Source organism: Delphinapterus leucas, unplaced genomic scaffold (assembly GCF_059928025.1).
Source record: "Delphinapterus leucas isolate spDelLeu-1000000601 "Yukka" unplaced genomic scaffold, BTC_Dleu_Yukka2 spDelLeu_asBTCV2_sq79, whole genome shotgun sequence".
NCBI lineage: Eukaryota > Metazoa > Chordata > Mammalia > Artiodactyla > Monodontidae > Delphinapterus > Delphinapterus leucas.
Genome location: NW_028322288.1, coordinates 119,973 through 132,725, shown reverse-complemented (window position 1 = coordinate 132,725; position 12,753 = coordinate 119,973). Strand labels below are relative to the sequence as shown.

Here is a 12,753-nt window from a genome sequence, read left to right as displayed (position 1 = left end):
TTTTGGCCATGCCACACAGCATGTGGGATTTTAGTTCCCCGATCAGGGATTGAACCTGTGCCCTCTGCAGTGGAAGCAAGGAGTCTTAACCACTGGATCACCAGGGAAGTCTTGTACTATTTTTTTAAATTATTATTATTTTTTGGCTGCGTTGGGTCTTTGTTGCTGTGCACGGGCTTTCTCTAGTTGCGGCGAGCGAGGGCTACTCTTTGTTGTGCTGCGTGGGCTTCTCATTGTGGTGGCTTCTCTTGTTGCGGAGCATGGGCTCTAGGCGCGCGGGCTTCAGTAGTTGTGGTACGTGGGCTCAGTAGTTGTGGCTCACGGGCTCTAGAGTGCAGGCTCAGGAGGTGTGGCACATAGGCTTAGTTGCTCTGTGGCATGTGGGATCTTCCCGGACCAGGGCTTGAACACGTGTCCCCTGCATTGGCAGGCGGATTCTTAACCACTGCACCACCAGGGAAGCTGCCTTGTACTATTTTTAAAAAAAGAGAAAAAGAATGCAAAATTATTGTAAAAAATTCAAATACAGAAAAATATAAACAAGGTGAAACTCACCTGCTCTATGATGCCATCGAGAGATAATTTCTTTCATTCATTTAACAAATACTTACTGAGTGCATCCTATGGTGCCATGAACTGTTAACATTTGGTGTGTATTTCAGAAATTTCCTGCGCATCCAGAGTCAATTACAAATTATAATCATTATAAATCACCGATGTTATTATATGTATAATATGTATTATTATATAATCTCTCTATTCTCTACATTCTATTCATCCATTATTCATCCATTTGCAAATATGTATTGAGTACCTGCTTTAGCCAACATCATGCTATGCTCTGAGGATACAGTGGTGAATAGAGCAGACATGGTCTGTTTCCTCACAAAGCTTACAGTATAGTAAAAGACTGTCACTAAACAAATTGTCTGAAATAGACAATTACAGATTATGTCAAGTTTACACAAATGCAAACAATGCTTTGAAATGCCCAACTGTGAAAAGAAAGGATAGTAGTTATGACAGCAAGATACTGTAGCATGTTTATCATTGATGGAAGTGAGCCTGTAGAGAGAAAGAGGTTAAAAATACAAGAGCAAGAGAGAGAGATACTGGATTTATACAAAGTTTCCTGAGAGGGAAGGAGCCAGAGCACAAATATAAGGGTTGACTTCGGGTAGAAGGAAATTGCCGCATTGAAACAAGCAAAAGAAGTGAGGACAAGTGCAGATATAACTTAGTTTGTAGATTTGGAGGTCTGAAGTTCAGGCAATTCCTCTTTGAGACTTTATATTTTCTTAATAAAATATGAGACAATGTCATCTGCCAAAAGCAAGGATGTAAACTGGAAGATCTGAGGTTGGAAGAGAGTTGACGTTTTAAGTAGTCGTTTGGGAAAGCAAGATGAATAGAGAAAGGCAGTAGTTCACTGGCCAGAGTGAGTTAAGGGCCCGCAGAGTCTGTTCTATGGGGTAGATTCTAAACATTTTTAGCTAATTGCAGTCAGGGAAAAAACAAGGGTATAAACATTAAAAGAGAGAAACAAAGTGCTGTAGTGCACTAAATTTAAAAAAAAAGAAATTAGAAAGAGGATTGTTTTTCAACTGGAAGGACAGGAAGAAAACGGCCTGAGAAAGGGAATGAAGTAAAGAAGTCAGGGGAAGATGAAGATACATGCAGAGGGGTGGTAGCTTTCTGTCTGGGGTGCAGGAATGTCCTTTTGTCGTCCAATCCAAACATGGGCACAGTGGTATCAGCAGTTTACCATCCGATTTTTTTTTTTTTGCGTCACGCGGGCCTCTCACTGTTGTGGCCTCTCCCGTTGCGGAGCACAGGCTCCGGACGCGCAGGCTCAGCGGCCATGGCTCACGGGCCCAGCCGCTCTGCGGCATGTGGGATCTTCCCCGACAGGGGCACGGGTGTCCCGCATGTCCCCCGCATCGGCAGGCGGACTCTCAACCACTGCGCCACCAGGGAAGCCCGTACCATCTGATTTTTTGAAATTGTTCCACATTTCTTTTAATCACTTAGATGTGACAACCTATCAAAACCCTATGCAGGAATTCCCAGGCACCTTTAGTTGCTGCAGAGAAGTATGAGTGAAGCACAAGTATATCATCCTCCACACATTAGAAAAAGGCTCTAGTGAGCAACAGGAGGCAGACGTTTAATTTTTCTCTTATTGGAAGTTGTGAGTGGCTGTGAGCCCCTTTTTAGGTCCACTTTATATACATTCCTAGTTACCACGAGTCCAGTTCTTTTATTCAATGTTATCTTCCAATCCACTCCAAGTGTTTTCTTAACATTATTTTTGATTTAATGAATGTTTAGTTAAATATAAATGGACTTGAAGGAACTGAAATATAGGCATAAGATAACTTAAAATCATCTGGTAAATGGACCAAGTCTAGAAATGGACTTGGAGGAACTGAGATTTGGGCATAACTTAAAATCATCTGGTAAGTCTCTGCTACCATTATTCTCTGAGAAATACTACTGTTCAACACTTGGCTAGATAATTTGTAATTATTAAATTATTTACACTCTAGTAATACCAGACTTATCATCAGACTCTTTGTACAATGGCTATTCCTGATTAAAAGGAATCTCCTTATGTATCCTGTTGTTTAGAATTAGTGAAGCTTAAAAATGTTTTAGTTCTCCGTTCTGTTAACAAAAACAAGTTTCTCTAACCACAACAGCAAGAATATAAAGTCGCCAAGAAGCTGTTTGGCACGTGAACAAAGCAAAAAAGAGATTGGTTTGAAAGAAAATTCATTCTGGAGTCCAGTCCCTTGTCTTTTGGCCATCTCTTTGGCTAGACTGCTAATATGTGACTTTTGTACAAATTCTTTTAACTTTCGGTTTTCCGTTTCCCATTTTTTGAAGGATAGCGGGAATACTTGTTACTGAACATACGTTTCATTTTAAAAAATGAGCAGATACTCATACATTGCTAGCGCAATAAAAATTACCAAAAGAGGGAAGGAAAATGTAAAATAGTTTGTGTGTCTTAACTAAAAAACTGTTAAGACACAAAACTTGGCTCTTTGCTTCCATTCCATGACAGCCAAAAGGGAAACATGGATCAGTGACACTGCTGTCAAGTAGAAGGAAAAATACAAGTAATTCAAGGACCTAGTGCATACTTGGGGCCAATATTATTTTCTCCCTTTCCCTTCCTTTTCAAAACCTAAGTTTTGTTTGCCGCCACATACAACAATCTAGTGGGCAATTATTAACTTCTTTTTCTTGACTATCATAAAGTGATGCACGTTGGGAGTTCGCTGTACCAGACAGCAGCTGCTCCGAATTTCCATTAAACCCTGGAATTCTTTTGTCAGGGTTTGTAATTGGCTTTCTTAGCATTCTGCAGGAAGATGGAATGGACCTGGGAACGGGCGGGTGGAGACTAATTCGATACAAGACTACAGTAATCTCGATGCAGCTCTCATGAGATTTGCTTCCTTGGTTCTCTGAGACTTGGGCTTGCCCCTTCCCTGACGATCCTGTTTCCTCTTCCATTGGGTAAAACGGGTAGAATTCTAAACTCCTGAAATTACTAGTGTTGGTGGCCCCTGGTGCCAGGTAGAGTTCTCAAGTCTTCAGACCTCAAATATCACCTTTCAGGCCTCATTCGGAACATGAAAAAGCCACACAAGTTTTGGGCCCGAGTCCCAGGAAGATCTCAGCACACCTAGGGAACTCAGTGCACCAACTCCAGCTCCGACTTTGGAGAAACAATACCAGAAACGTCATACCCCCGGCAGGGCCTGCCCAACTCAAAACCCGCCAGCGGACGCATGCGCAGAACAGGCGAGGGACGGAAGCCGTCCAAGACTCGCAGGCATCCGTACAGCGGTCACATTCTCGGAAAGGCCTGGTTCCCTCGTCGCGGTGAGGAAGTCCCTGGCAACGTCTATGTACCATCGTTGCCCGGAGAGAAACAAGGGAAGCGACCTTCCGCTCTCCGGCGCGCTTCCGTTTCAAACCCTAACTTCCGGTTCGTTAGCCGGTTCCGGTCCCCGCCTCTCACTTCCGGTCGCCTTGGATTCCGCTGCGGTCGGTTCCTGCGTCCGCTCCTGCCGGTTCCGCCGCGCTCCAGGTGAGGGGACGCTGGGCACCCCGGCGCGCCGTGGGGCTGGGGGACCGCAGCTTTGCTGTCCTCGAGACCCGGCCTCCACTGTGGCCGGGCGGGCGGGCTGGTGGCTGCTCGTGAGGGCCCCGCCCGCGGCTGCCCAGGTTCGCGGCCCAGGCCTCCGGCCCCGGCCGGCTCTTCACAGGGGCCGACGCCCTCCCATCCAGCCTCGTCGCCTAGGTGGAGGGCTTCCGGCGCCTCAGTGGATTTTGCGTCCCCAAACCTTTATTCCCCCCTCTTCTGGGGTTTGTCCGTCTCTCCCTCCTCCCTGTTGAACGGATCCCGGCCCTCTCGGGTTTTGGGGTCTCTGCCTGCCTTCTGTGCTGTCTCATACCAGTCACTTCCCACAGCTCTTTCCTCTGCACTCCCTCGCAGTTGCTGCTGCCCAGCTCTCCCGAGGAGGAGTTGACAGTACTTCAACAGTTACCCTTTACTGGGCGTGTTTAAATTTAACTCCCTCCCCTCAATTCCCAAGGTGTTAACTTTTGCTGCTGTTACTTTCAAATTAACCGCCTTTGCTACTTTTTAGTTGTGTGGTCTCGGGCAATTTGTTTTTCCTCTTTTTCAGTTTTCTAGTCTGTATAATGAAGACAGTAGTTGTCAGTTTAGGATTGTGAAGATTAAATGAGATTATTCAATTAAGTTGTTGAGCATGTTATCATTTTCCTATCTTCACCACTATTCGTATTGCTTTTTATAGTATACAAAGTGATGTCACGGCTGTTATCGCAGGGATTAACACTATTCTTGTCAAGTAAACATTCCTGCCCTGACTAGGCAAGTCACCACTGTATGTTAGGTAGAAGAATTTACCCAAACAGCCGTTCTTGACTGTAGTTTCACCATAAAGGTGTGCTCTTTGCTTACTTGTTCGGGTTTGATTGCCACATTTACCCCTAAAATCATTTTTCAGTTTATAAATCTGATAGGGTCCGCAGTGATACAAAACATTAAAATTGTGTAAGAAAGAAGGCTAAATGTGAAAACATAAAATGACTCATGCATTTGCATTGCATTGCTCCATTGTTGTTAATGATCTGAATATTGAAGGAATGAGGTTCAGTAACTTTGAAAAACAGTTTTAAGGACTTTATGCGGTAAAATTTTTTATGGTGTTTGTTTTGTTGTGCTTGGTCCTTTAGAGCAATTGTCAACTTGGAGATCCCACTTGTGGCATGGGTGATGATATTTGTATACTGCTTTACTAAGCACATAGAGCCCATGCCATCTGGCACTTTTTTTTTAAGGCTGAGAAAATTGAAGAGCCTAGAGCGCTGGCTCTCACTTTAGCATGCCTCAGAGATGGGGGGAGGGGGAGACAGAGATTGTTAAAACCCAAATTGCTAGGTCTCTTCTCTCCAGACCCAATTACATTCCCAACAAGTTACCAAGTGGGGTCAATGCTGTTGGATGGTCTGGGGACCACACTTTGCGAACACTGGTCTAGAGGTGCAGTGACTTGTCCATGCTTACCTAGACTTCAGGTGATCTCACTTCACATGTTCTGCTCTGCCCAACACAGTATGCTGTATTAGTGCTATTTGCATTCCTAGCTCTTGTAAATTTTCAGTTTTATTTCCACTTCTCACAGAAAAATAATATTTAAGTGATATCTCAGTTTAACTCAAAAGGGCCATTTGGCTTTTTATTGAGGATTATAAGGTTTGTTAGAGCAAGTTCTCTCCAAATAGAATACATTGCCCTAAAGTAACACACCTTCTTTAAAGTTTTAGTAGAGCAGGTTGTAAACATAGAATAAATGTAAGTGAATTTATGGTGCTCTTTTCTAATGGGCATGTTGAAGACATCTTAAATTTTCAAATTACGTTTGCATGTTAAGATTTATAATATGCCTTCTTTCTTGCAGTTGGTTGTAATACTTGAAGAGTGAAGTCAAATGTTGTATTAAATATATGACAGCATTTGGAAATACCACTACTTTGAGATTAGAAAATCTAGTTCTCTGACCTGTTGGGGGAACCAACTTATGAAAACTGGTAGAAAGCTTTATGGGGGGAGGAGACCTACATGCTATTGTTGATGAGTGGCAGCTGCTATATAATCTTTGTGTACTTATATCTGTGCCTGTAGGTTTTGTATTTACTGATATTTGGTGCCTTAACTCCTGTAGGTGCAATTCAAGAGAGACAGTTGTGTAAGGGAAGAAAATGAGATTTAGTCAGAAGACTTGTTCTGTTATCAGCTATGTGCCAATGAGCAGATTACATAACCTCTCTGAACCCCTATTTCCTTAATTGTAAAAGGGACAGTTCTTATCAAACAACCTTGTTAAAGGAGATTGAGTAAAACCTGTCCAGTGTATTAAATATGAAACAAATAATGGCCATTTACTATTTAGCGCAGTGCCTGGAACACTTCAGTTCTAGTTTTTAAAACAACTTATGTAACCAGTACTTACTTGTGTAGAGCTTACTATGTGCCAGGTAGTATGTGACTTACAAAAATTAATTTATTCCTCTTAAGAACCCTGAGAATTAGGCAGTATTAGCATCCCTGTTTTACAGATGAGGAAACCTAGGCACTAAGAGTCAGTTAGCTTTCCAAGGTTAAATAGCTAATAAGTGGGAGAGCTGACCTCTGAACCCAGGTAATCTGTCTCTAGAGTTTATGCTCTTAACAACTCACTGTCCTACCTTGCAAATGGTAAATGAACATGGACGGTCCATCATGGAGGAACTTGCCAGTAGCATAAGCCTGATCAGAGAGGGAGGAATTTTTAGCTCATTTATTGCAGCTTTCCACTTGAACAAGGAGAACCTGATAGAATATTAGGAAGTTGTAACTTCAAGCCAAAAATTGAGAGGGTGGGAGAATTTTAACTTTGACTCCTGATAACTTTTGGCATTCCGAAAACATTTCTGTAAGTAGAAAATCCTGTTTCTCTATCATCCAGTTGTAAAATAGGACTCAAATGACACAGTTTATAAAACTTAAAGTTGCAAGTTTACATACATCTTTGATATATCTATTTTAACTTGTATATGCCTTTCTTTCTAGGTATCTTTTTCTGAACAAAAGCTGCCTCATCGTGCGTTTCAAGGATGGCTCTTCCTATCATTGTAAAATGGGGTGGACAGGAATATTCAGTGACCACACTTTCAGAAGATGATACTGTGCTAGATCTCAAACAGTTTCTCAAGACCCTTACGGGAGTGCTACCAGAACGCCAGAAGTTACTTGGACTCAAAGTTAAAGGTAATTTTCTCGCTTCTTCAAATTTATTGCATTGATATATTTATGAATCTTTATATTAGCTATTATCTGTTCACTTTAATAAGTCTTTCCCCTTGGAGATTTCTTTGATAGGGATATCCCTAAATTTTTTTTGATGGTACAAGTAAGAATATTTAAGGATACCTGAAAATACCACCACTATTAAGATTACTTTTGATTTCCTCTGACAGTTGATGTTTGCTTGTTAAACCTGTGACACGGAAGTCCCAGGTAAACAGTGTAATTTCTTTCTTTCTTTTTTTTTTTAAGACTTATGTATTATTTATTTATTTATTTAAATTTTTTTTTGTCTGTGTCGGGGTCGGGTCTTAGTTGCGGCACTCGGGATCTTCGTTGAGGCATGCGGATCTTTCTTTGTGGTGTGTGGGCTTCTTTCTAGTTTTGGTGTGCGGGTTTTCTTTAGTTGTGGCGCGCAGGCTCCAGAGTGCATGGGCTCTGTAGTTTGTAGCATGCGGGCTCCAGTTGAGGCGCACGAGCTCAGTCGTTGTGGCGCGCGGGCTTAGTTGCCCCGCGGCATGTGGGATCTTAGTTCCCTGACCAGGGATCGAACCCGCGTCCCCTGCATTGTAAGGCGGATTCTTTACCACTGGACCACCAGGGAAGCCCCCAGTGTAATTTCTAGTATCTGTCTTCTAGCACAGCCTTTTCATTACAGTTTGGGCCTTTTACTCTCCCCAAATTATCTTTTCTGTTTCGAAAGTAATAATGATTTGTAAATTATAGGCAGTGTTCACATTCAGTTAAAAGGCATTTTCACGGTGTTTGTCTTATCATTGAATGGTGAGTTCTGAGTAGCAGTAAATGTACAGTTATCTCAGGCACTCAATTTTCAGGACTTTCTGGAAAACAGTCATCTTCATCTTGAACAACAGAATAAAACATGAATTTATTTTGTTTAGTTAGTTGAATTAAAGGTGTTCCTCTAAGAGTTGGGGAAAAATTCCAACCTTGTGTTAATTACTACTTCTTAGTGTGTTAGAAATTGCTAATTCAGCAGTAACAGTTTGTTAATTTAAGGAAAAAAAACTTGCTGTGGAATCTGTACCAAACCTTTTAATGTTAGGGTTTTGGGTAATGGGATAGTGAAACGAGCACCTGAACTTTAGTGAGAAAACAGTCATTTGCTTGTATTGTAGGCAAACCTGCAGAAAATGATGTTAAGCTTGGCGCTCTCAAACTGAAACCAAATACTAAAATCATGATGATGGGAACTCGTGAGGAGAGCTTGGTAAATGTTTACTTTTGTTACCATTTGTCCCTTTGAAGATATTATGGTTTATATCACACTGTTGTATCATAGTTTTAATTGTGGTAAAATTGTCAGTTTAGCAGTCAGTGAAAAGTAAAAGCTGCACAATGAATGTGTTATTAACTCAGCAGAAACCAAATACTGGGAAATTTGTTAGTGTATAGCTAGATGTAAGTGTAGTAGTAGTGCTAATGGTCACATTTAACATGGTAAATCTGCCCAGTGAACATATATAACAAAATATAAAATGTGGAAGTTTTCCCGTAGTGTGTGCTTGCAAGACTCTTGGACTCAAATCGTACCTCTTATTTGTTTTTTATGCTATGAATGTATTTGTTATGTTAATGATAATATGGCCAGAGAAAACTATTTTTCATCTTAATAGGAAGATGTCTTAGGTCCACCTCCTGACAATGATGATGTTATTAACGACTTTGATATTGAAGATGAAGTAGTTGAAGTAGAAAATAGGTGAGTACTTTTCATCATCAAAGGAAATTGGTTGTAATTTGAGAAAAAGTGAATATTTCATCTGATCTTATTTTTCGTTAGGGAGGAAAACCTACTGAAAATTTCCCGCAGAGTAAAAGAGTACAAAGTGGAAGTTTTGAATCCTCCCAGGGAAGGGAAAAAACTTTTGGTACTAGATGTTGATTATACGTTATTTGGTAAGTCAGCTAAAACTGTGCTCCATCTTCTGTTATCCACAATGGCATTTTCCCCTTTTATTTGTTTGTTTTTCCCTTGCAATATGAAATATTTGAAAGCTTTTCTTTTTATTTTAAAAGTAAATCATTTTATTGTAAGGGAAAAAAGAAGTCATCCGTAATCCCAAGATCCAAAGATGACCACTCATATTTTTATGTCCGTCTTCCAGGGTGTTTGTATGTATGTCCTTTTTATGTTTACTTAATGATATATTGAACATCACAGTCATTTAACATTCATTGTGAGTTAAATATATGTATTTTTTGGTCAGGCGCTTTTCTAGTTTATGGATGTGTGATAATTAAGTGATTCCCTATTGATTAACACTTAACATTTTATGATTATTTAAAAATCATTTTTGATATTTTATTCCTGGTTTTCTATTTAATTATGTTCAAGGCAGATTCTTTTTTTTTTTTTTTTTTTTTGCGGTACACGGGCCTCTCACTGTTGTGGCCTCTCCCGTTGTGGAGCGCAGGCTCGGTGGCCATGGCTCGGGCCTAGCCGCTCTGCGGCATGTGGGATCTTCCCGGACCAGGGCACGAACCCGTGTCCCCTGCATCAGCAGGCGGACTCTCAACCGCTGTGCCACCAGGGAAGCCCCAAGGCAGATTCTTGAATTTAAAATTTCATGTCAACAAAAAAAGAAATTTGTTCTTTCATCCTCTAATATTGCCAGAAATGATTAGTTAACTCCTGATATTAGAATGGATTTATTTACCTCTAATCCTTAACTTTAAGTACATGTCGTAAGTTAGCGTAAATTTTTTTAAAAATTTGATTAAGTTAATCAAACCTGTTATTTTGGTGAAATATGATTATATTTGGTAGGTAAATGGCTAAAATGTGAGTATATGTGGCCCTAGTTTGTTTTTCATATCCTAAAATAACATCTACGTTTTAGAGATTAGATGAAAAAAAATTTACTGTTTATTATATAAGCCTGAATTCTGGATATTGGTCTTTGCAAATTGAACAGAATTGATCAATTAAAATTGGATTGCAAGAATATTGAATTGTGTGTTTTGAAGACATCCCTTTGTCAGCTGATGTAAGTTAGTGTGAAGTAGTTTGCATTTGAGTGTTTATATTACATTTCAGAAGTTTAATTGATATTAGGTACTTGTCCATGATAATAAACTAATCATCATCTCGAACTGATTTTCTTTCAGACCATAGGTCTTGTGCAGAGACTGGGGTAGAATTAATGCGGCCATATCTTCATGAATTCCTAACATCTGCGTATGAGGATTATGACATTGTTATTTGGTGTAAGCTATATTTCTTGTTTGGATTTCCATGAAAATAAGTTGTTCCTTATATTACTCTGCTTTATAAAATGTGACTTAAATTTTATATTTTGCAAATTTCTGATGAAGCATGTTTGACTTTCTTGCATCACAATATAAACTTATGTGCATTTGCCAAATACCACTGAAATAATTAAATATAGGAAGAGAGTAGATTATGGTGTGAAAAAAAAAATGGCCTTATTTTCACAAGACCCCACCTTGATTAGGATCTTTTCTTTCTGATCTTTGCTGTAGAATCTTTGATGCTTTAGTATATTGTTGCTTTCTCCTTTCTTCATCACTCTAGTCTCAAAACACTTGGAGAAAGATATGTATTTAAAAAAATTTTACAGTGATGTAGTTCAGAAATAAAGGCAATATGAATTTACTCAAGGAAAATTAATAAATGGGCTAAAGCAGTGTTACTCAACTTGTGGTCTGCCATTCCAGGAACTTACAAGTCTATGGTAACAGTGAGTTTGCTCCAAAAAGTAAATTTACTACATTACTGAATGCACTGTTTAGTTCAGGTGACAATCTTTTTGTGGTACGACCTTCTGAAAAGGGAAGGGGAGTGTATTGATTTACATCTCACCTTCCCACAGACATTTAAAGTTACGTCATGGCAATGTCATAAGCAGAAAAGAGCTATCCTAATTGTGAATTAAATAAAATCCCTAAGGATGGTAATCGTACTAGATTTTTGATGAGAGGCCACATAGTTGTTCTGCAGTTTGTAAATTTCCTTTGTATTTTCTTTTATTATCAGAGTATCTCAATAGTTTAGTGTTATTATGAGTACATAGCCATTACAATTCAATACATAGTTAAATACATAATTTTCTGGTTTTTAAGATACAGAGGAGAAAGCTTTCTGGGAAATAGGTTTTTGTTCAGCAACTCTGACATCTGAGACGACATTTGAGAAAAAAGTTTATCCTCTAAATGTTATTAGAGTAGACTTAGGGACTTTGAGGACATTTTACAATCATATGCTTAAAATAAATTTTTTTTAAAAAATAAATTTCATGGTAGTATGTTGAGAAGGGCACCTCATTTTGGAGCTAAATAGACTAGGGTTTTAATCCGGGCTCTGACCTTACTTTGTGACACTAGGCAGGTCAGTTAATTGCTCTGAGCCTTAGCTTCCTCATCTGAGAAATGAAGATAAATAAATCTACATTACAGTGTAGTTGTAAGAATAAAATATTGGTATAACAACTAGTAACATGTCTGACATGTAATAGTTTCTTAATAATTAGAAACTCTTTTTATTAGCTGTAAATCTTTCTGTTTTTCATCTGGGGATTATAGTCCCAAAATGTATACTGAATTAAAAAAATTGTTTTTCCCTGTCGCCTGATTGTTGTCATTGTAGATACATCACTCTCTAAAATTTTAGTTCAACTGACCAGTTTTGCATGTAAGGTGATTTTGGTTCTTGTATGTGTGCTAAAGATTTTTATTTTGAGGACTCAGCTACCTCTTTGCCCTTAAAATAATATACACACACTCATATATACACTTTAAATAATTGAACTCCTTTTTCCATTTTTAAACATTTTACTTTGTAATACCTATATAGTTTAGTCCAATAACTTGAGAAGAATAGGGCACATAAAACTGAAGTTTGAGTTTTTATCAGTGATCTCAGAAGTGGTTGGTGTGTGACAGTGAGCAGGAACGTGACATAGATAGGGTTTGTGAATTTAGTTGCCTCAGACTTCTTGTTAAAAGCTGCTGGACTCAATGAGCACTAAGTTTGCTGAGCCTGGCAAAATGCTAATTTTCATTAGCATTTTTCGACAGTCTTCAGCCTAGCAGTCTTCAACATAAACTTTTGACACATAACATTAATCTGCTTATATTGACATATATACCTGTGTGTTGCCTGGCAGTAGGAACGCAGAAGAAAATGGAGATCCAGGCACCCTAAATTCAAGTTTAGAACTGATAGAGAACAGTATTAGGGCTGTTTTTAAAAGGGTGGTTAGGTCTTGATTTATGAATTCCTAGGTTCAGAGTTCTTTTGAGCATTGGTTACCTTATCTTTTAGATAAAAGTTGTTTAAATGTTATTGTCTTGAAGACACACTAAAATAAGTTTATTTT

At 39.2% G+C, this 12,753-nt stretch overlaps 1 protein-coding gene across 21 annotated transcripts in view; it reads left to right on the top strand.

Annotated features, from left to right (window-relative positions):
- The first annotated feature begins 3,928 nt into the window (after positions 1 to 3,928).
- Positions 3,929 to 12,753, top strand: part of UBLCP1 (ubiquitin like domain containing CTD phosphatase 1) — a 128,791-nt gene continuing 119,966 nt past the window's right edge. For 20 of the 21 annotated variants that reach the window (XR_016391773.1, XR_016391769.1, XR_016391767.1 and 17 more), the window contains exons 1-6: positions 3,929 to 4,105; positions 7,157 to 7,354; positions 8,530 to 8,621; positions 9,028 to 9,113; positions 9,195 to 9,310; positions 10,523 to 10,621. Coding sequence is in view for 3 of the 21 variants with exons in the window: in XM_022566062.2 (XP_022421770.1) it covers positions 7,201 to 7,354; positions 8,530 to 8,621; positions 9,028 to 9,113; positions 9,195 to 9,310; positions 10,523 to 10,621 (547 nt within the window). In the remaining 18 variants the exon portion in view is untranslated. The remainder of the gene's footprint in view (positions 4,106 to 7,156; positions 7,355 to 8,529; positions 8,622 to 9,027; positions 9,114 to 9,194; positions 9,311 to 10,522; positions 10,622 to 12,753) is intronic. The other variant, XM_022566063.2, reaches the window with a different exon arrangement.